The following is a 25,049-nucleotide window of genomic DNA, read 5'->3' as shown; positions in this document are numbered from 1 at the left end:
GTCTTTGGTGAGCAAAGCAGAATGCAACAGAGCGGAGAGCCCTAGGACACCAATGGGGGCTTCCAAAGGAACGCATCCAAAATCAGAGCAGGATCCATGGGAATGAAGGCTGCAGGAGGGAAGGAGTTGCCTGCTCCTGGCTAGGGAAAGGACATAATAGCATTTGAAAGCCAAGCACTTCAGTGTCAAGCAGAAAGAAGCAGGGTCCACAGCCTGGCCTCCCCAGGAAAGGCCTTTTGAGGATCGATAGCTTTCATTTATGAAGCGGCCAAAAATTATTTTCAAATTTCATTATTTCCAAGGACAGCTCTATTGATATACCGCCCCAGTGGTCTTCCACTGGACCCTGGATGAATTGAAAACAATCTGCAGATAATTGAGCACTTAGGAGAAACAGCTGGGATGGGTCTAGAGCAAGGCAAAGACTGTGGAGTTCAGGGGCCCTTTAGGATTCTGCTGCTGAAGACTCCAAAGATTATGTTACATCTTTATAACTACAGGCATATGTTGATCCAACTTTTGCTATTTGAGGAGGAAATTGGGTTAAGTGCCAGAAGCTTTCTACCTTGCCTCATATCTTTTTAAGCATTTATGACATCTATAAAGTATGAAGTTTTCCCTGGTCATGAATTAGTAAGAACAATGAGTTGTGTTAGGGTTCTCCAGAGAAACAGAACCAATTGTGTGTGTGTGTGTGTGTGTGTGTGTGTGTGTGCGCGCGCGTGTACACATTAGGCCCCATTTCTAGAGATGGAGGTGGGATCTGTGTCACCCGTAACACATGTGTGCCTGGCTGGAGAAGGATACCTTCCATGCTGGAAAGCTGACGATTGCCAGATGGCAAAAGAAATGTCAGGACCCTATCCACTTTCCTCATTCCCTCTGTCACGCTGGCAGCTACAAATAATTACAAGGAGAAGAAATCAAAATAATTTGGGGGACACTTATCCTATAACAGCTCTCCTACAGGCTTTAAGGGTTAACATGCTTCAAGCTTATGCACTCCTTGCTCGCTGACCTAAGTCTCTTGATCTGTAGCAGAACGAACTTACTTTCTTTGAGATTTGCAGACCACTGGCCTTGAGGAGTGAAGAACCAGACCCTCCCAGCAGATAAGGCCTGGGTACATTTGAAAACAGCAAGTCTGTTCAAGTTGATGCCACCCATGAAGAACCCCCTGGCCACCTGCGTCTCCTACATGCATCCTCCCCACCCCATTTCTTCCCATGCCCCACCCCCTCTGAAACTCTCCAGATTTGCCTGGGCAGGTCAGATGGTCTTTGAGACATTAGTCTACCATCTTCCCAGGTTGCTGACTCCCTGAATAAAGCAACCTTTTTTTTTAGACCTCACTTGTCTCTGGAGTGTTGATTTTCGATCAGCGAACACCAAACCTGAGCTGGGGACCGGCTCTGTCTGTTAACGATTCCATCTTTGAGTGCTGACTATGTGCAAGTAAGATGCACAAAATGCTCGTTCTCACCTAGTTGTGGCTTCAAAGCCCTTTCTCGCTCAGCACTTTCCCACATAACAGCAGCTCCAGAGGACAGAACAGTGGACGCTGTTGCTGTTAACGGCTGTTAGGGGCCTGAAGCCAGTCAGGCCTCTCGCTCTCATGCAGTGGAAATGCTCGACTGGCATGTAGGCCCTGAAGGAAGGTTCCAGGAGAGTCTGCTGAGAGACAGACAGCACAGAAGGAAGTTCAGGAAGAGGAGGAGAAAAGGTTAAAGACAAGAAAGGAAAGAGACAGAGTTATGGAATAAAATCACCACTACCAAAAAAGGAACTATCTTTGGTTCTTTGTACTAATTAAGTACAACAAAGAGGGTGGCTTAAAACACCAAAACGAATTGTTGCACAATTCTGGAGGCTAGAAATCCAAAATCAAAGGGACAGGAGGGTGGGTTCCTTCTGAGGGCTCCTGGGCTCTCCTCCAGCCCCAAGGTTTGCTCACAGTCTCCGGCCTTCCCTGGCCTGTGGACGCATCACCCATACCTCTGTCCTCCCTCTGTGTGTCTGTCCCAGATTTTCTCCTTTGACAAGGATATTAGTTATATTGGATTGCAGTCACCCTAATGACCTATCTTAACTTAGTTAAGACCCTATGTCCAGGTAAGTCACATTCTGAGGTACTAGGGACTGGTCCTTCAACATACCAATTTTGGAGAGATGCACTTCAAACCATAACAAATAATGAGGTTGGACATTACAGTGACCACTGGCGACACACAGAGATTGAGCACTCGAAGTGTGGCTAGTCTGCCCTGAGATGAGCTGTGGGTAAAACACATACACCAGATTTTTAGACTACTTGGTATAGAAGAAGGGAATGTACAATATCTCAATAATCTTTATATTGATCACCTGCTAAGTATTTTTAGATGCATTGGGTTAAATGAAATATTATACAGAATTAAGATTAACATCACCTCTTTCTTTCCACTTTTTTCAGTGTGGTTTATAGGAAACTTAAAATACACAATGCAGTTATCACAGGTAGCTCACACCTGTGCTTTCGTTTATATTTCTGTTGTACAGCACTGATCTAGAACCAGAAGTTCCCCAGGTCTCTGACGTCTGGTCACGTTGTGAGAAGAGTTTCTGAACTCTTCACATAGCTCTCTGACAATGATGACAAGATTAAGCATGTCACATGCAACATCCAGTGGTTAGTAAACATCACGCTTTATACCTGTGCACTCTAATCTAAACATTAAATAACTTCTCTAACTTAAGTGGTGGACATATTTGATTGATAAGGATCACACTTCATTTTTATTACTAAGAACTTGATTTGGAACAGGCCACCCAATAATATCCCGAATGAGTGGCTTGTATTTAAGGCAATCCCCTTTTCATTTACCCTATGTAAGAAAAATGAGGCTATGTAGCAAAGGTGACTTTTATTAATGATGACATCAGAATGGTAGCGATCCTTATTAAAGATGGTTTCCATGTAAGATTTTGCATATGCTTCCTGCAGATAAATCATGGGTTCCTTAGCGAACTTACATTAGTGTAGATGCATTTTGCTTTATGAAATGCACCATAGTTATAAATACCCTGACCTTGTTTATAAAGGAAGGCAGTTAGTTCAGTTAATGAAGACATTAATTTGCCATTCAGCTTGGACTGATTACTCATTAGCTGCTCTCTCCTGACCAACAGCTCTGACTTACGAACTCAGCCTGTTTATCTGATCGTAGGCAGTGGTGTGCTGCCATCTATGGCTGGGAAAAAAGAGAGATCATGTGCAGTAAGTTCTGACAAAGCCAGAACAGTTGAAAAGAGTAACAGTGGGGGAGAGGGAGAGGTTAGACCAAAGTCCATTCCAAAGTAGACTACTACGGAGCTTTCTTCATGTGAAAGTCGCTGTAAGACATCGATTGATTTACATGCAGAATAAACCTAGATAAATCAAGCCATATAATATCACAGCTGCACTAACCCAATTCTTCTTGGGGAATTGGGGGGGCGGGGCAGGTGCCATAGGGTCACCAATACCGGTAAGTCAAAAGGCATAAGATTATAACAACTTTCCAAAGAAGCCACTGCTCACATTGCCCAGAGCTCAACTAAGAATTTTTTTTTTTTTTCACTCTTCTTCCTTTCTCTCATCCCGGACACCAAAATCAGTAATATTCAACAAACATTTTGGACATCCTCCTGTGTCCCAGACATTGTCCTGGCTACTTGAGGTGCAGCGTGGATCACTCAAATCTCCCGCCCTTGAAAGCCTACACTCTGGTAGAGCCAGACAGATCATAAGTCCTAGACAACAGAAACAGGCTAAACCTCTAGTATGTTAGAAGGTGACGGGTATTATGGAAAGAGAAAATTGAGAGTGGTGGACGGGGGTTGGAAGTAGGAAGAGAGGGTAAAGGTAGGATGCACTTTGAGCTAGGGGATTCTCACTGCAAAGGGGACATAAGACAAATGTCATCCCGAAGGGCATTAGGGGTATCTACAAAAAAAAAAAAAAAAGCATTCCAGGAGAAAGAACCACTTGAGCCAAAGCCCATGGAGTAAAAACACCTAGTGTGCTGAGAAAGAAGAGTCTTATGGAACTGGGGAGCCAAGAGAGGGACAAGGCTGGGGTGGGGGGAGGGAGACTAGAGAAAAGGGGGCAAAGTTCAAAATGGCAGCCCTTGGAGGCCACCAACAGGATTTTGGCTTTCAGCTGAGTGAAACATGACTTCTTGCTTTTAGATTTCTGGCTGTCATACCCTTACATTTTTCTCTTTCAGCTTTTTATTCTTTAAAATTATATTTGATAGTTTTATTGTGGTGGTAGTTACTGTCTCTAGATTCATGTGTACTGACAAAAGCCAATTTGAATAAATAAGAACAAATGTTCACCTTGGATGGACTTCTTTTCAATTTTTTTTATCCACAGAGAGATATTGATATGCATGCTTATAATAATACTGACTGATATAAGTGTCTTACTTTTATACTTAGCATTTGCCAAGAGCATTTCTCCTTCTATTCCATGTTTATCATAAACAGTTTATTAGCTGAACAAAATTCTTAAAGGAGGATAAAAATGGTATATCTGCCTTTTGAAGTTATTCTGAGGATTAGATGAAAAAATGCATGAAAAGCACTGAACATAGTGTCTGACACCAGATATGCCCTTAATAAATCTTAGTTTTGAGTCTATGTATAGGGATTTCTTTATTTCTATTTCTAAAGGAAATCACAAGTATTTATTAGACTAAATAACACTACAATGAACATCTTGATACATAAAGGAATTTTTAGGATTATGCCTCAAAATAGATTACTAGGAGTACCGTTACTGGGTCAAAGGTTACGGCTAATTAAAAGTGTTTTAAATAATAATTGCTTTCCCAAAGCATGAAATGTATTTTATTTATTTTTACTTAAAAATTTTTTATATGAGTCTAGTGGATGCATAATATTACATTAGTTTCAGGTGTACAACATAGTGGTTCCACTTCTCTATACCCTGTGCTGTGTTCACAAGTGTAGCTCCCATCTGTCCCCACTCTACTACAATATCATTGTTGGTATTCCCTATGCTGCGCTTTTTATTCCCAGGACTTCCTTCTTCCCTCACTGGAAGCCCGTATTCCCCTCTCCCCTTCACCTGTTTTACTCACCCCCCACCCCCTTCCCTCTGGCAACCATCAGATGGTTCTCTGTATTTATAGGTCTGACTTGCTTGTTCATTCAATTTTTTTTATTTTTAGAGTCCACATATGAGTGAAATCATAAGGTATTTGTCTTCCTCAGTGGCTTATTTCACTTAATATAATGCCCTCTAGGTCCATCTGTGTTGCTACAAAGAGCAAGGTCTCATCTTTTTATGGCTGCGTACTATTGCATTCTGAGTCTTATGTGTGTGTGTGTGTGTGTGTGTGTGTGTGTATACATGCATACATATTCTCATGAAATCTATTTTAAATCCTACCCCTGTGTGAGAGTACTAATTTTACTACCCCTCATTGTTCCTATTTTTTCTAATTTAATAGAAAATTTCGATCCATTGTTTTTTCTACTTAGCATTTTTCACATTTCAAATGAGATAATAATCATCATCATCTATATCATTTAAATAGTGTATGTCCTAAGAATAGTCTAAGAGCTTTATATTTATAAAATCACTTGGTACCTGAAACAATCATGTTAGGTAGTTGTTATTATTAATACTTTATTATTTGTACCATCATCATCCCCATTTTACAGATGAGGAAATTGAGAAATAGAAAGATTAACTAACTTGCGTAAAGATACACAGGTAACAAGGGGAGGCGGCAGAATGTTAACCCATGCTGTCTGGCCCCAAAGTCCTTGAATGGATGCTTGCTGGGTATCCCTGTTTTCTTTGGTATCTTGCTTGTTCATGTTTATTACCTGTCCATCCTTCAAACTTTGGTGTTCTTTTTACTGAGCCTTACCATATGGTCATATAGGAAGGATATTAGCCCTTTGGGAGACTGCTTTAAACTTGCTACTAAAATCGTTTTCCTTTTTACGCTTAATTGCCATCACCTCGCAGCTCCCTTTAGCCCCTACCCATGAAGAAAAGGGCAGAAAAAGTGACATGACCGTAGTGGTTAGAGTCCACCTTCTTCCCTGGGCCCTGGATAGAGCATCTGCGCATCTTCCAGGACCAGCCATTCCAGCAGGAAAGCTTAAGAAAAGAACCGAGGTGAGGGGGCAGAGTTCAAAGGGCTCGAGGAGACAGTGGCAGTGAGATGATGGGACAGGAAAGACTTGTAGCAACTCCAACAGATTCATAGGAGAAAACAGACCTGGCCTTTGTGAGGTGGGCTCATAGCCCACCCAGGTCCCGATCTTCCTAGCCTGACACTCCACAGTGTAGGTAAGACACGGTGGTCCTCAAAACAGTTTGGCAGGAGAAATAATATGTGATTATGCTGTTTAAAGAGCAGATTACACACACATACATATACACACACACTCTCACGCAGCCACCATTGTACATACATGCACACACACACATACACATACCCTTGAATCCATATATATTTTACATAATCGGGAAGAGAGTCAGTAACCACATGGCAACCAGCCAATGCAAAGGGAGTGCCCGCACTATGAATTAAAATGTTTCCTCACATGCTGCCATGACATCTTTCATTCAGGCAACAAACGGTTTTTATTATTTTTTATTTCTCCTTTTTAAACATACAGAAGTTTTTACTTTTATCTACTAAAATGTATCTTCCATATACTTTTACTGCCATTACTTCTGAGTTTACAAAGTACTGGCATTGTCAAAGGTTGGATAAAGATTCACTTGCATTTAATCTTTCTATGATTTGATTTATTATTTAAGTATTATATATCTGGAATTTGTTTCTGAGTACGATGTGAAGTAAGGAATTTTTCCTCAGTTGCCATATTTTCTAGCATCATTTATCACTCACACACACACACACACACACACACACACAAATATAAACTTTTTTCCTGAAGATTCATGTGTATATTTTATACTATATAAACACTGAAATATATATTTCATGTGTATAATATATATGTTTATATATAAGTTTATAAATATATAATACATACTTTATATATCATATTGTATTACATATAAAAATTACATATGACATATAATTAATACACATTATATATAATATAAAATAATAATATAATAATATATCATGTATAAATATATTTATACATGCTTAAAAGTGGATATTCAGGGATAGCTATTCTGTTCTACTGAAATGCTAACCTTAGCCCATTTCCACAGTGTTAATTTATGAAACTTTATAATATTTTCAGTACATAGTGTGAATAATGTTCCCAACCTCGACCTACCCTCATTTATCTTCTTTATTAATTTGTGTTGAAGTATTTATCTTTTCAGTTAAAGGGAAGAGTAATTTTATTTGAAGTTCTACAACCCTGCCAACACACAAAATCTTTTTAGTATTTTAATTGAAAATTCATGGATTTGGCCACAGCCAACATCTGCACATTTTCCTTCTGCTTGGACTGAACTGTGTCCCCTCAAAATTCATATGTTGAAACCTTAAACCCAGTGGTACTGTGTTTGGACATAGGGCCGTTAGGGAGGTAATTAAGGTTAAATGAGTTCCTAAGAGTGGGGTTCTAATCCTATAGGGCTGCTGTTGCCGTCATATAAGAAGAAAAGACATGAGAAATCTCTCTCTGTGAGCATACATAGAGAAATCCATGTAAAGGCACAGCTAGAAGATGGGTGTTTACAAGCCAAGGAGACAGGCTTCTCCAGAAACCAATCCTGTTGGCACCTTGGTCCAGCCCCTAGAACTTCAAGAAAATAAATTTCTGTTGTTTAAGCTACCCAGTCTGTGGTGTTTTGTTATGGAAGCCCAAGCTGACTAATACACCCTTCTCCCCACTCAGAAATGCAGTATCACTCTCCATTTATTTAAATTTTCCATGACATCTCTCAAAAATAGCTTTTCAACTTATTTTAAGTAAGTTTCAGCAATTTCTCACCAGAATTACTTCTAGAAATGGCTATTTTGTTTTTATCATTATATAAGGTAACCCTTTTATCTGGATGTTTTCTGGCTGACTATTGCTGATAAATAGGAAAGCTGTTAATTTCAATATCTTATATCTATCTACTTTATTGGACTATTATATAAGATAAATTCACATATAAGCTACAGACGAATTGAAAAATAAATAATTTAACAGAAATGGTGTTAAAAAAACACATTGCTTCTATAAAGTTCTATATAGTCAGAAGTGGGTTTCAAATTTTCTCTATCTTCCAAACAAAAAAAAGCAGCACAGGAAGAGACACAATTGGTTCTAAGTTACTATAACTAGATATGATTCACTTTTCCTACTTCTAAAGTCTTCCCTACTACTGAAAAACATTTTTATCATAAAGCCTCATTAAAAAAGCACACAGCTTCCTCATAAAAGAAACTACTGTGTTTTTTAACAGATTATGCTTTAAACAGGTTAACTTCTCAAAAGAAAGGACTGAAGTATTTTTGAAATTTCTCCTTATCTTGGACTTCCAGGCAAAAATCTAGATTCAGAATCGTATTTCAAAAGGAAGTCACGGTATTTGCACACACAACCCAGTTTCTCTGCAATAACTTGTTTTTCTGTGACTTGGGCTCACAAATATTCAACTTACTCAGCTCCTACATGGGGAAGCTTCTAGAAATTTCAGCTAATTACTAAACCAGATCAAATAGTTCATTTTTCAGTTCTTTCTCCAGAGATGATGCAATTGGTAGACATTCCATCAATTCCAAAAAACCACACCCAAGCTCCCTCAATCCCCTGAAATGGAAAGTCCAATCCTATGTACAGAAACTTCTCTAGGTTTTCCTCAGTGATAGTGCCTAAAAGTAGACATTAATCTCTCTCTTGAAATTATGCAGGAGTTAATAGATGAGAATACATAGTCATACAAAAGTCAATGGAGAAACATGCATAACTTTCTCTCCTTATTTTAACTCAGTAACTCACCTTATACAGTCATTAAATTTAATATGTATTATATTATAAAATATGTATTTAGAGTACACATATTTAATACATACTCATTTAATTGCATTCATCTGTATCTCACATTCCCCTTCTTAAAACCAAATTAATTTTTATTTTACGTATAATTCCATATTCAAGACAACAAATGTGTTTGCTTGTTCTCTTTACTCATAATGGTTAATACAATACTCCATAATTTTTAAAGTAATTAATACTAGAACGACCATTACTTTAAAACGTCACTGAGGATATAGTCATTGATATTTTAATAGCCACATAATAGGACATATGGTAGCTATACTGTGGTGAATACAGCATAATGCATAAACTTGTCAAATTGCTAAGTTGTACACCTAAAATTAATGTAACACTGTGTGTCAGCTATACTCAAAACAAACAAAAAATATTGAAACAGATGAATGGATAAAGAAAGTGTAGTATATAGATACAGTAGAATATTATTTGGCCTAGAAGAGGAAGTTCTGAGACATACTACAATGTGGATGTACCATAAAAACATTGTGCTAAGTGAAATAAACTACACACAAATGGATAAATATTATATGATACCACTTATATGAGTGGTTAAATCATAAAGACAAAAAGTAAAATAGTGGTTATGGTGGCTGGGCAAGGGGAGAATTGTTATTATTTATTGGGTAGAAAGTTTCAGTTTGGATAATGAAAATTTCTGGAAATAGACACTGGTGATGGTTGCATAACATTTGAAATGCACTTAATGCCACCGAATTGTACACCTGAAAATGGTTAAAATTATAAATTTTATGTTGTATTTATTTTACTATAATAAAAAAAATAAATTGAGGAAAACAAACCCATTATAATATGCAGGGAGTCCCCTACCCTAAGCCTTCGTCACCCTACCATTCTGTTCTAGCCACATTTCTCCAACTAAACCATAATATCTGGAACAATCTTGTGAATAAATCTGTAGGTGTTGTCAAACCACCATTAGTTAGTTTGCACCAATTTACCTCTCAAACGATAGTACTCATTCTTCACCTACTTGTTGACATTAAGTTTGGATCATCTTTTAAATCTTTGACTGTAAAACCTTGGTTTTATTTCAGCTTCTTGTTATTGTACTTGAAGATCTTTTCATGCATTTGTTGGTTACAGCAAAACAAGTATTTCCTATAGATGTTGTTTTTGCTTTTCTGCCTCCCACTAATCAAGTTCCCCAGTCCCCCTAGACTTGGTCATGGTCAAGCTCAGTCTGAACATTTCATCATCAGTGGAAATGTCCTAGCCTTCTTTTTTTTTTTTTTTTTTTTGAGATTTTATTTATTTGTTTGACAGACAGAGATCACAAGTAGGCAGAGAGGCAGGCAGAGAGAGAGAAAAAGGGAGAAGCAGGCTCCCTGCTGAGAGAGAGCCTGATGTGGGGCTCAATCCCAGGACCCTGAGACCATGACCTGAGCCAAAGACAGAGGCTTAACCCACGGAGCCACCCAAGAGCCCCTGTCCTGTCCTTCTTAATACCACTTTTCTTCCTAACACACTTCTTCCATGTTATTCCTGTCTTCTGATATTTCCTTCCCTTTGGTGGTCTTCTGTGGGTTCTTTCCTTTTCTAGTGCAGATTCCTTTGGGATCTTCCCTAGACCATCTTCTCTGTTCACAATACACACTCCACACACATGGCTTCAAACATGGACTATATGTTAATTGCATACGTGTGAAGCTTTGACACAGCTCTGCCTCCTGAGCTCAACTCTTATATATCAGCTTGCACACTTTGTCCTTCACCTGTTGTGCACTCATCACTGAATATGCACCTGTCCCTCAAACCTTTGCTTTGATCTTGTACTCACCACCTCATGGAATACCAACATCTTCTACTCCATTATTCGAGAAAGAAATCTGGGATTCGTTGTCCATGATTCTTCTTCTTTTCCAGTCATCTTCCCACCTCAAATCCACCACCTCTTCCTTAAATGTCTTGTGCATCTGGCCACTCTTTTGCATTCCTGCTGGCACGGCAACAAAGTCCAGTCTCCTGTCTGTCACCACAGTCTCTCACTGACCTCCCCAATTCCACTCTTTCATGCCATAAGCCATTCTCCTCACTAGAGCCAAAGCCGCTTTGAAAGTCAAACACAAAGCCAAACACAAGACTGGTCAGATTGCAACTTTCAGTTTCCCACTGTCGTTAAGATGCATTCCAAACTTCACAACATACTTAAGAAAATCTGGACCCTTCTGTCACTTCTCCCAGCTCGTCTCATGTCACTCCTCCATCTGGAGCCATCATCACCCCGCCCCTCTCACATCGCAGTTATACAAGTAAGCCAGCCCCGCTCTTGTCCCTCAGTTTTTGCACGTGCAATTGCCTCTTCACCTGAGAAGGCACAGAAAGCTCTTCCCCAAGCCTCTTGCCCCACTTCCGGCTCATTGTTTCAATCTCCACAGGTTGGTTGGTTGCTTGCTTGGTTGGTTACTTGCAGTTCCTCTTCAGCGGCTGTACCTGAGAGTCAATCTCAGCTTCTTTTCAAAGTTGTCTTGCTGCCTGGCTGAAACCCTCTTACAGAGGATCCCTTTGGAAATAAGCCCAAGCTAATTGCTTTCCTTTGGGTTCCATACTTCTACAGCTCTGACCCACACCAGTCTCAATTCCAATTCCTCTCAAATGTAGCTCTCTATTCTGCTGCCCAAGCTGTTCCATCCACCTCTCATCTTGTTTTTTATTTTCATGAGTTGGTACCAATCCTTTGTGTCCCCCAGACTCTAGGTGGTTCATGTCCAAGGCTTCTCTAACAACCTTCTCATGGCACCTCTTCCTAAGCTGCAGCTTAGAGTTTCAGTCCCATGAGCGCTGCTTCCTAACGCGATTCTCTATCTTTTCTCAAGAGCTCCTCTCAGCCTTGTCAACCGCCTTTGCAGGCTGGAGGGGAGTGGTCACCAAAGGGTTCCAAACCAAGTTCTTGGCCAACTCCTTTTCAAGTGCTCCATAAAGGACGAAGGAAAACTTTGGCACATCGAAGGAACAGGGAGGACCTCTGACTGAACGAGAATAACAAAAAAGGGAAGTGATATGAAATGTAATGGGTGGGGTAGAAAAGATAGAAAGCCATCGAAAAGAGTTTCTATTTTATTTATTTTTTTTTTTTTCAAAAAGGGAAACCACTGAAGCATTTTAGGCAAAGAGAGATGTGACCTACTCCCGTGTCATAAAAATCCCCCTCTTTCCTTTGTGTAGAATAGAAAGCAAAAACATGAGAGGAAAATCAAGAGAAGAGTTGGAAGACATCTCAGCCACATGGAGAGATGATATCTTGGTATCAGGCAACGAGACCCCTCAATGGGATTAGAGCTGGGTTTTATGGTCAAACCACCAGCCATTGCTGGCAGATGGGTTGTAAAAAATAAAGCTAAGGGAGAAATAAGGGATGAGTCCAAGGATTTTGCCATGAGCAATGGTATAATTTACTGAGACAGAAACAACCAGAAGGAGAGCAGGGTTCAGATCAGAAAAGAGTATTCGAAGGTCTCTTTGGGCTATTTTAAGTTTGCGGTGATGATTAGACATGCAAATGGAGAGAAGGCAGTCTACGGGCCAGATGTTCCAGTCTATGGTCCTGGCTATCGAATGCTATGTAACAAATCATCCTCAAAATTCAGTGCCGTAACTGTAATTTTTCTTTTCTTTTCTTTTTTTTAAGATTTTATTTATTTATTTGACAGAGAGGGCACAAGTGGGCAGAGCAGCAGGCAGAGGGAGAAGGAGAAGCAGGCTCTTCACTGAGCAGGGAGCCCGATGCGGGGCTCGACCCCAGGACCAGAGATCATGACCTGAGCTGAAGACAGCCACTTAACTGCCTGAGACTCCCGGGTACCCCTATAATTTTTCTTTACACTCATGGATTCTGGTTTATCTCTATTCCACGCAATCAGAGACCTCAGATGGAGAGACTCAAACAGCTGGTCACGGCTTGCCTGACCGGGGGCTGAAATCATGTGGAGGTTTCTTGACTCACATATCTGGTACCGAGCCTGACATGACTTGAGGCCTGGGCTTAACTGGTACTGCCGATGGAAGAGCCCACACATGACCTTCCCATGAAACTTGGGCTTTCTCACTGCCTAATGGCCTTGGAGTAGTTGGGCTCCTTCGTGGTGACTGAGGGGTCCAAGAACAGTTGTTCTGGACATTTCTTTTCTTTTCTTTTAACATCTTAATTTTATTTTTTTCAGTGTGCTAAGATTCATTGTTTATGCACCACACCCAGCGCTCCATGCAATACGTGCCCCCCTTAATACCCACCACTAGGGTCACCCAACCCCCACCCCCTTCCCTCCAAAACCCTCAGTTTGTTTCCCAGAGTCCACAGTCTCTCATGCTTCATCTCCCCGACCCGCCACCCCCAACTTACCCAATTTATTTTTTTAAGGGAAAACTGCATGGCCTTTTGTGATCTATTGGTCAAAGCACTCACAGCTAGATTCAAAGAGAGGAGACGGAGACCCCCCCCCTTTCACCAGGAGGAGTGCCAGAAGAATCTGCAGCCATACCTCGGAGATGCCCAGATGCCCTGCTCGAGGGTAAGGACCTAGAGGAAGAGCATGGGAAGGTCCTTGACTGCAAAGTGAATTTTAGAAACCAGTTTCATGAAAGACAGGGAGAGAAAAGCCAGACCACAGCACCGTAAATAGGAAATAAAGAAGAAAATGTGCGCGTTTCACTAGCAGATGCCTCAGAGCCACAGGAGAAGATCCTGGACCCTGAAGGAAAACGAAACCTGGCAGTTAGAGCTGTCACCGCCACATGAAATGGGCCCAACTCGGAAGACACACGATCCAGTTAACAGTTTGATTTTTTTCCTCCACCACTTCTGATACCCTGGCCATGTCTCTTCCCTACCCCCTGGTGGTGGCTGGTGCACATCTCAGAATTTTACCATCGTTATGGAGTCTAAGAACAGTTTTTTGTTTGTTTGTTTTATTTATTTTCAGCGTAACAGTATTCATTATTTTTGCACCACACCCAGTGCTCCATGCAATCTGGGCCCTCTATAACACCCACCACCTGGTACCCCGACCTCCCACCCCCCGCCCCTTCAAAACCCTCAGATTATTTTTCAGAGTCCACAGTCTCTCATGGTTCACCCCCTCTTCCAATTTCCCCCAACTCCTTTCTCATCTCCATCTCCCCTTGTCCTTTTTAGGTATCCCAAAACCCAGGACAGAATCTGTTTGAAACGTATATTGTTTGTGAAAATCCAGTCGTTGCACACGAAAAGCCGGCAGGGCGGCTTCTTGTGTTCCCACAGATCTGGGAACCCTCAGCCTGCGGGGCCACAAATGTCCAGAGCCCACGAGCAATGCCCGCAGGGGCAAAGGTGCGCACCCTGGGTCCAGCAGCCCCGCGCCTCCGGCTCCGGGCAGTGGCTGATCTCCGGCTCTGGGACCCGCCCCGTGGAAAGGTACGTGGCCTCTTCCTTCAGGGCCAGCCTCTTCATTCCCCTCCTCAGCAGCTCCTGTTGATGCTTCCTGCTTGGCTGTCAAGGCAGATAGCCAACCGTGGGACCCAGCCAGGGCCTCCTCAGAGATCCTCCCCAGGGACGTGGGTGAGGCCGTGTCAGACGGACCGGGACCGCTGACAGCCACCGTTCCACTGAGACACTTGCCCCTCACTGCATATGGACTTCGTCCCTTGTCATAAAGGCTGTCCCTTATATGGTTGTAGCCTCCCAACCCCCTATGACACACGCCTGGCCCCACTGCGGGCTCCGGTGTGTGGTGGCCACAGGTGACAGTGCAGGCTATGCCCCAGCTGCCGTCTCTCCTCAGCCTTCCCACCAGCAGACTTTCCCCTCTCTCGGATTCCTAAGAACTCACCTCAGATTCACCCAAGAACCCTCTCTTAACTTGCCTCTGAGAGCGACAGAGAGGGAACATTCAAGGTTCTGCAGACTAGAGGCACCCATTCAGGAGTGAGAAGTCAGCCTCCCCTTCCCGCAGACAATCCCATCTCTAGGTGAGGAGTTCTTGGTGCCCCTCCTCTTGACTTTAGTAATAGAAGCTTCCCCTCTGCTCCCCCAGCACGCTCTACTCCCATGAATTCACTTGAAAGAATCTTATCTCTCAATGAATCATAAACTTTCTCTTATCTAAGCTGGCAAATGGGGCGACCTTTAGTAAGTCCTGCGTGATGTGTCCCTGCTGACGTCTCTCTAGTCTGTGGTCCTATTTGTCTCCTATTGTCCTGAGTCTAGAGGCTTGAGCTGAAAGTTTAAGACAACAAAGTCCCATTACGGTCCTGTTATATTTTCTTTGATTTATCAATGTTAGACATTCTATTTAACACTATCCAACAGAACTTTCTAAAAGGATGGAAATGTTCTATGTCTGCACCATGCAAAATGGCCACTAACCACACATGGCTATCGAAAACTCGAAATGTGGCTAGTGAGACAAAGAATTTTTAATATTATTTTAAGTAATTTAAGTTAAAAATAGCCTCCTGTAGCTAGAAGACACTGTATTGAATGAAACCATTCTATCTAATAAGAAAACTAAAACTTACTACATGCTAGCTGTGTACTAACTGGTCTTCCAATAGCAACTTTTCCATACATGGTCTCACTGGATCCTACAACCATACAAGATTGGTACTTTCTCCCTCTCTGCTTACAGCTTAAGCCAGGAATAATTCATAACTTGCTTCACCTCCTTTAGTTTTAACTCAAATGTCCTTTTCCTCAGATGGCTTTCCACTGTCACCTAGTTAACATTAACACTTCCATCCCCTATCCTCCTATGCTTGTTTTTCTTGTGCCTTCTTTCATCATCAAATATACTAGATGCTTTATAATTTTGTTTATTGCCCATTTACCCTAACTAGAACATCAACTCAGTGAGGGCAGAGATTTGGGTCCCTCTCCTTCTCTAATGGATCCCGGGAACCAGAACAGTGTTTAGTGGTTCCTCCTAGAGCTTAGTTTTGTTGAATGAATGGATGAGCAGCCTTCTGGACAAGCCAGGTCCTTCTCCATGAATGCCCTCTGTTCTGCTGAGCCCTTGCATGGGTTTGTAAGTGAAGATGGTAGAAAGCAAGTCCTTAGAGACCAAGGCTGGGGTCAACTGACTGCTCCACAAGTTCAAGAGAGAAGAATGTATGTCTCTCAGACAACCAAGGAGCCGAAGGGAAGAGAGGAGCCAGTGGGATGGCATGAAGCTGAGACACAACATGAGTTTGAGCAGCCTATGAAAATTTCCCAGTGGAGGGGAAGGTGTTAAGACAAGGCATAGTGTTTTCTTCACAGCCATTTACATTACTGTTATATAAATACAGTATTTCCCAAATTTTAATTAAAGCCAACTCTATTCATAAAAGTCTAGAGCTGTAGGTATATTAATTAATTGACTTTGGTGGAACTAAAGGAAGACATTGAGTTTAATGGCTCCATCAACAAGGTATCAAACCCAGCACACAACTGATAGTTTGAACTGATTTGATGGAAGTAGGCATCTCAGACTGGGTTACTATGAAACTGACTCTAAGCCAGTCTTACCGCTAATCCCCACACTCACACTCCAGAAATCCAGCTCCCTCTCCAATTTAAGGACAGCATTTAATAAATGTGTGTTGGAGAGTTGATTTGTATTTTCACAGAGGGTTAATGGAAGTTTGGGTCAATCTTACTTTGATCACAAGGGCCAGAAGACCCAATATGGAAGATATACAGATAAGAAACAATGTCTAGAAGAAATCAATTTCCCATGGTTCTATGGTGATTAAGTGTCAAGGCCAGGCTTCAAAACTAGGTCTCTCTTAGCGCCAGGTCTGTGCTCTTTCTATCCGTCCCCACAGCACTTTGTGGAAGGGCCTGGATCTGTGCCCTGAGTCATTGCCTCCATTTGTGCAATTCCTTTAGTCCTTAAGTGCATACTTCATCTTTACCCTATTCAAAGTATGTTTGCAGCTGTCTGCTCTCCCAGGCCCTAGGGAACAGAAGGTCAACCTATTAAGTGCTGATATGAGCCAAATTCTCCTATCTTATCTTAGCAACTTGGTCTCCTTAATTTATATGCGCTCCACTCCTGCTTCTTACAAATTCCACACCCCATCCTTGATTCCACCACACGTTCCCCTCCTCGATGCTATCTTATTTATCTGTCCAGCTGAAACAGAGCTGTTTGAACAGATACCCAAAGTTCTAGGATTAGTATGGAAGACTTTTGGGAAGATTAGGTTTTCTACCACAGACCCCTCAAATGTCAGCTGCAAAGAAGCTATAAGTGAGGTCTTCTATAAATGAGAGATGAAGCTCAAATGAAGTCCAAACAGGGCATTTAAAAATATTTGCTTCAGAAAAAAAAATTTATTTTAAAGGTACTGGTAGTGGTCCTGTTCATTAAGGTTATCACTTAAATCAAAGCAAGCAAACCTAAGTATAGTTATTTTACAAAGGACAATTCTTGGTGATTAACGGTCCAAAGCAAAAAGACAGTAAGTTTCCAAAGTGGACCAAAGCGGTGTTACTTTAGAAAGATTACATTACAGTGGATATTTCCATATTGACTAGTGCTCTGGGTATTAACGGGATCTCCTTGCAAGAGATTAACATCACGTCAGAAACCTGCGTATCAAGATGGTATCTAGAAAATCATTTAGGTGTTGCCTCCTGGAAGGAGGAAATCGGCTCTTTGGGAAACAGCCGGCCTTCAGGACAGTGATTAAGTGTGAACCCGGAAGGGAGGAGGGCCACGTCTGCTGAAAAGACAGCTATGTTTAAAGGAGAAAGGAATGTGCTGTGCTCAATTTTTTAAATCTTTTCCATTGTCTTTTCATTTATACTTCAAGAGCAGGAGAGAAAACAGAGGTGAGGAGGGAGGAAAAAGAGGTGTTTGGGTTTAAGCACCAGGTCACATTTTGTTTGTAAACCTGAACCTAGGTCCCTACAGAGGCCACCCGGGAGGGCAGGAGGACAGAGGGTGGGTCCCGGACATCCGGTGGGGCTGGCTTCTCTGATGGGTATCTTGCTGCTTCTCTGCTTGTAAATTTTTCAAAGTCCCCAGCCTCGCTGCTTCCACACGATCCCCCCCCACCCCGCCCCCATGGTTCCCTTAACCTCTGATTTCTGGGAGGAGATCGACCCTTAGCCTCTTTAGGTATCCTTCCCTGGAGAGGTGGTGACCTAGCTCGTTGATGATTTGGGGAAGAATAACTGTTTGCTCTTGGCTCGGCAGGGTCATTCTTCTCAAAACTGCAGTGGTTGCCACCCCCCGCCCCCCAACATACACACACACATCCATGCTGATGAGTGAGGAAGTCTGTGGGTGTGGCGCTCGCTAACAACAGGAGACGAACTGACCTGGCAAACTGGCCCCATCCTGGACTTCCTCTAGGTCCTCTTAAGCTTTTCCTTCAGCTATTCTTGATCAGCACCCTGAGGTTTTGTTTTGGGTTTCCATCCACCATCCCCTCATTTTATTTCTCTAATTGTTCATAATTCAGGAGGAGAATAAGGAATGCTCCTCTGGAGGCCTGTGGGCAGCAGTATTAGAGACGTGGAGCCATCAACATCGGAATAGGATATGTGATCCAGAGTCACGTGGGCGGGTGCTGTAGCGTGGAGGCCAGGGAATTTTAAATTTGGTGACAGGTGGAGTCTCCTATTGGCCAGGTGGGTGTTTGCGGTAGACCAGGTGGCCTGGGTGAGAGGTTTTAGACCATCCTGTGAGCATTTTGGATCCGGAGGGTCATGGAGCTTCTGGTGCTTTACTCACCAAATGGGACTTTCTGTGGAGTCCGAACGGCCCTCCTTGGGCCTTTGAAAAGGCTGAGTAAGCCTTTAAGCAAAAGGCATGAAGACCTCAGTAAAGGAGTGGGTCACCCATCATAGAAAGTGTCATTCCTTCAGGGATGCAGAAGTTTACTGGCCCAATGCCAAGAGTCTAAAGTGACTCAGAGTTAATGAGATACACAAGATCACCACAGCATTTGCACCACCTGTTTTGAAAGTCGGCCAATCTCCAGCCATTAGAGCAGTTATCCCAGGCAAAGTTCTACTCCTAGAACACAGTGCGTGGCATGCCCAAAAGCTATGGTCCACACTCAGGTTTCTGAGATACGGAAAGCAGATGGAGAGATTCCTTGTATCAGTTTCCCCCCAATGCTGGTCTGTCAATGCCCACTTTCTAAAATCTACTACCTGCGAACTTAAATTGGAAGGAATATCCCCAATAAGGCACCCTTTGGAGGACAGCAGGAGCCTTAGAAAGTGAATGCAATGTGCTCGCTTCGGCAGCACATATACTAAAATTGGAAAGTGAATGCAACATGGCATCAGTTAAGTCAAGCTGCAGGCAGCAGGCCTGTGGATGTCCAAATACCAACAGCAGGCCCTCAGCTCAGCAGGGACCCTCCGGGCACCACTGCTGCAGTTTCCAGGGCGCAAAGCACTCTATGCCAGGCTTTTAGGCAAACCTGGGAAGAACATGTGCTTCTTCCAGCTGTTTCAAGGCAGCTAGAGTCCAATGCAGCAGAGAGTGCTAGCAAGGCTCTAGCTCTTGACCAGTAATGCCAGGCCAGTGTCCCCAGCACTACATCCACTGCCCCAAGTGCCATTTTGTGTTCAGGCCCAAGGAAGGAATGGTGGAGGGACTCGTGTCGGGTGCACGTGGCTCGTCCACAGTTGGCACTGCAGAGCTGAAGTCCACATAAAGGAGAAACCATCCCTCAGAGGCAGCTTTCTCAGGCCTCAACACTGCAAGTCTGCCTAATTCCAGAGTTTGCTTTTAGCAAATTCACTGGGCGAAGCGGCTCTCAAGCTGTCTTACAACCCGGCCTCCATCAGCAATGTGGACTTCACCTACCATCTTTTTATTTCTCAAATGGTCCAGACCATGCTCTAGACTGCCAATAGCTCTGAGCAGCTGCTCCAAGCTCAATTACAAGGCCTGATTAGAAGTTGAATGGAACCTAGCAAATAAATCTTTAAATCTTTAAAAAATTAAGAGGATGGGGCTCCTGGGTGCTTTGGTTGATTAAGCAAATGACTTTCGCTCTCAGCTCAGGTCTTGAGCTCAGGGTCATGAGTTCAAGCCCCACACTGGGATCCATGCTGGGCGTGAAGCCTACTTAATAGGTGATAGATAGATAGATAGATAGATAGGCAGACGGATGGATGATAGATAAAATTAAGGACTAATAGGGTACCCCCTTAAAAGCCCTAACAACCCTTAAAAAAAACCCTACAACTCTATCTGAAGATGGAGATTAAGTAAATCAGTAATCAGGCTAAAATCTGTGTTTCCTTAACTATCTGAGTGCTGGGAATATTTTTTTCCAAGCATAATAAACAATGAAAGATTATCTCATACAAATTCTGTAAGTCATACTGATTTGGACCAAAAGCATAAAATTAGTAAATTCACATGAAAGGTGAGAAAATGGAAATGGAATGTACAACTGTATTCAATTAGAGGCAATTTTAGATAATTTTATTATCTGTCAATTTATCAACCAATATCTAACATTTATGGTTTTGCTACATTTGGATAAGCACGTTGAAGAAGAATGCAAATTAAATACTATAAAAGTTGACTTTTAATGAATCATGACCTTAACAGGAAATGGATATATAAATTTAATGGTTTTATTGCATTATTAGAAAATTATATTGTGAAAGATACAAAAAAATCAATAGATGTTATTATTTCCGTTTATTTACCATCAGAATGCCAACTTTTCCATTATGGCTTTAAATTTTCAAACTGCCCAACAGATCTCAAAGAATAGTTTATTACATGCCTAATAAAACACTTAAAATATTTACAGATTCAAAATAGATGTTTCAAAACTGAAAAAAGTTCACCTGAGAATTCATTATAGCATTGCCATTTGTTTGATTTTTTTTTCCCAAGTTGTTAATGTGGCTAAGTGTCCACATGCAACCTGTATCGTCTACTGCATCAAATATATTTAACTCCTTATTTAAAACTGGTTAAGCATTAAGCTACAGTAAATTATGTGATTAAATTTACAGATGGAGAACCAAGATTTAATTTACAACCGTATTTGATCTGGATGTAACAATTTAACAGATTATTTGCTATAGCTGTAGAATTCAAACAATGAAAGCAATTTTAAGGTAATGTTACTTTACTGAGTCAGACATAAATGTCTTGAAAATAATCAAGCACTGAGAAGGCCAATTAATAAAATAAGGAACAATGATCACGTAAATATGCCATATACAAACTGAAAACAACCTTTCCAAAATTCTGCATGAAGGAAAAGATATACACTGTATATACATAATCCTGTCATTTGTCCTCTTCGGCAGCCTTAAAAAAAAAAAAATCAAAACAAACTTTCTTAGAAAAAACTTCTTTAGAAGTTAATGTTAAAATAGGCATAAATGTGTAATGCTATGCAATATATAGAAAACTTCCCCACCTTATGGCCGAAAAACAAAGATAAAATCTTTTTCTCTCTGTCCCTCTGTATTACAATGTGAAAATCATGTAGGTATGAGGTAGTGTAGTTACTTGTATTACATGCTGGCTATTAAAAGTAATGCTATGTTTTACAAAATATTACCGTTGGCCAATAATCAGAATATCATTAAAATAAACCCCTAATGCTGAACTGTTTATATGCAGAGAGAAATTTAAACCAAGTGTCTTAAAAATCATATTTAAATTCTGGAGACAACTGGGTTGTATCATAAAATATTAAGTAACCGTTCAAAGCAGTTATTTACAGTAGCCGTTAAAGCAAAAGGTTATGTGACATTTGCACATACACAAACTGATATGACAAACAGCTGAGTGTACACTGAGGTAGGAAATCAAGGATTCCACTGGTTTGTAAAAGATTTTACAGTTTGTAAACCAGAAAAGTTTTTATATTATTTTATATTTTGAAGTTAAAATTTAAAATTACAAGTATCAAAGAAATAGCTACATGGGGATATTACATAGATAGGGCATACACACACAAGTCTGTGCAGCATGGGATGCATTATCATAGAATTCCTCTCCCTGACGAGTTCTTAGGGGTACTTATAAAAGCCTCTAGAAAATAAGCAAGCCCAACTAGTTTTCTCTTACAACTAAGTCAGTAACAGAGATAACATACAACCACTGAAAATACACTAGCAGTATCTCCCCCAACCACCCACCACCCCATTGAAAAGGATAAACATTTGACAAAATTATTCGGAAGTAGTAAGTCTGGTCCCCATAAGCTGTCAGGACAGAGGTCTGCTTGCTTCAGACTCCCTCCTGCAGGATGGATGCTCATCTCCAGGGTCAGCTACCCAGGTGACTTCACTAGACTCAGAATGCAAGAGGTTAAAGCCTCTCGGGTGCCTGATCTCGGTGAAATTCAGTACTTTCCAGTCCAACACAGTCAATTATTCCTGTGTACCCTTTAAAACTCCGCTCTGCAAATGCTTCTGCCTACGTGAATATATGCAATTTTTAGAAAAAATTGTTGAGAAGGTTCATAATCTATAGGTCTATTTGACTCTCAAACAAGCCTGTAACATCAGAATGGCCAAGAACCACTGCAAAATGTTATGGGGTACGTGCTGAGATTATAAAAACTTTATTTTCAAACAGGACTGAATGAGTGCAAGGACCGATTACAAAATGCCCAAGTCAAAATGACTGGTGTGCCCTTATATACCAGATTTGGGGAAAAAACATTAATTCTGGTTCCCAAATTCAAACCCACAATGGAACAAGATTGAGTTTCATCCTATTTCACAAACCTTTATGTTTGCAGATACATTTTTATCTACAATAATGCTTTGTACAAGCAAACCACGGGACTTCAAAAATAGGAGGAAAAACAAACTGCTGCTCCGGATCAGTGTCAGCAGTCGTCTTTCCCCGTAGTGGAAAGATGCACAGGTGACCTCTGCTGGAAAGACCGACAGCCTTGGATTCTGGAAAGTTCTCCGGGAGTCTAGGGAGGCTACAACAATGCTGCCAACGCATCCCTCACGCTACTGTATCCCAAGTCCTCTTTCTTCGAAAAGGAGAACGTCAGGATGTTCATCATGGACCTAGATGTGGTAGAGACTGCAGGGAAGAAAGGAGGGAGCACACTTCTGTTGACACAGCCAGAATCTCTGCAGCTGACACCGAGGGAGAGCAGGAGCCTCTGCCTCAGGCCACCCGCATGCTGCTGTCTCCTACCTATTTCCAGCGGAAGTTAGCAGTCGCGGTGTAGGCTGACCAATCCCTGGCTTCAGTGGGAGAAGAGCAGAGCTCCAGGATTCAGGAAAGACAGTGTTGTTCACACACTGCGATTCTACACGAGTTTTTCTCAGTTAGTTGACTTCGAGGCAGAACTGAGCTCCACTAGCATGACTCGGGGAGGCATCTTCTGTTAAACCCAGTGCAGTGCAGAAAGGTCAGATTACAACACTTTTGCGGGCTCCTTCTTCAGGAGGAACCTTGTAGACGTTTCAGGCTGTAAGACTGTGGACTGATACGCTGCTTTCATTCTCAAACTTATTTTGCGTGCTGGGAAGTTACTACTCACTGTTATTATTCTTAATAACATGAGCTTTTAAAGCCTTACTGCTTTTTCACAGGTGGTTTTTTGGGATCCAGGAGGCATGTAATTTCTGCATCTCATGGAAATCAGAGAAAAATCAGGATTAACTGCAGAGGAACTCCCTTAACAGCAAACTACCAGGGGCAAAAAACAGTATCATTAAGAGACAGAAGTTATATTATGCATTTAAGACATTGAAACTGCAGTAGATGAGTGGTATGGAGGGCGTGAATGCAAGCTTACTCATCAGTAGTACATTTATCCGTCATCTGCTGGCAGAAATCAGAGATGCCTCCTCCCGGCTGGCACGGTTCTCCGAGCCCGGCCTGCTCAGGTGCAGTGCTGGCAGCGGCCCGGGGCTCCTGGCCGGGCGCAGAGCCCGCCGACCCGCCGCTCTGTGCACTGGGGTGGCAAACGCTTGGTTCGCAGGTGGGTGGCCCTGCTGGGGGCCCCTCGGGTAAACTCAAAAGGGACGGTAACACACGTTCACCATCAGGAGTACTTTTTTCTTTTTCAGAAATTAAAAGTGAGAGCGGGCAATCTGAAGTGGAGTACTTCGCAAGTATCTGGATCTGTTCTTGACTTAGCGCTGCTTCTTTACAGACCTGCTGGCACAGTCCAGTGAGGTTCTGCTTTGTCTCGCCCAGCGTGGACAAAATGTGATCTCTCTCTTTCAACAAGCTCTCCTTTTCGTTTTGCTGGGAGGGGGAAGGAGACAATGACTCGTGTTTAGTAGCTCAATCCACATTTCTAAGGTAACCAAACATTTCGTATCTACTGTCGTCTTCTCATTAAATAAGATCACATAGAATTTTTACTTTCAACTCAATCCAAAAATCTACTAAGTACCTCAGAGGCCCATGATCCCTCATCCAAAACTCTGAGGCCCAGATGTATCACGGGATTCAGAATATTTCAGATTTTAGGAAGACAACGTGGATGCACACATAATCCCTTTAGCAGGGTCTGGGGCAGTACCCCCACTGTCAAACATCTTCACATTTCTAGATAAAACACATTAAAATATAAAATTATGCACAACGTGGGAGAAAGGAGGACACAGCCCAATGTCAGCCTACATCAGTTTTCTGATCAAATACTTCATGACAAACTTGCTGGGTGTTCAGAGCTTTCTGGATTTGCAGATTGTAAACAAATGTGGGTGGGCCTGACATTTGAGACGGAATATAACCAAAAATACGAGTACAGTCCTCATAACTATTGCAACTCAAATCACTGAGCATTGAGTTCATGCCAGATATTGTGCTAAATGCTTTCAGATATGCAATCTCATCTGTCATTCATGCAATGACTCTGCTGATTTAAGTACTAATGAACCCATTTCACGGATGGGACACCGAGTTTAATGTGCTCAGAGTCACAAAGCTAGTGAGTGAATTACTCAAATATGAGGAGTTCGGGGAGGAATTTTATGCTTCTTAATTATTATTTTTTGTGCTGTTATTATTACTACTTAATTTTTTTTTTTTTTTAATCCCTAC

General features: G+C 41.8%; 1 protein-coding gene across 3 annotated transcripts in view; it reads right to left on the bottom strand.

The window, feature by feature from the left end:
• Positions 1–20,607: 20,607 nt before the first annotated feature.
• The window catches only part of BACH1 (BTB domain and CNC homolog 1), a 44,114-nt gene continuing 39,672 nt past the window's right edge, over positions 20,608–25,049 (bottom strand). For all 3 annotated transcript variants that reach the window (XM_059164559.1, XM_059164560.1, XM_059164561.1), the window contains exon 5: positions 20,608–24,245. In XM_059164559.1, coding sequence (XP_059020542.1) covers positions 23,787–24,245 — 459 coding nt within the window. In that variant the 3' untranslated portion in view covers positions 20,608–23,786. The remainder of the gene's footprint in view (positions 24,246–25,049) is intronic.

Source organism: Mustela lutreola, chromosome 2 (assembly GCF_030435805.1).
Source record: "Mustela lutreola isolate mMusLut2 chromosome 2, mMusLut2.pri, whole genome shotgun sequence".
Lineage (NCBI taxonomy): Eukaryota > Metazoa > Chordata > Mammalia > Carnivora > Mustelidae > Mustela > Mustela lutreola.
Note: the sequence above shows the minus strand (reverse complement) of the source record. Positions and strands in the feature narration are given on the sequence as shown.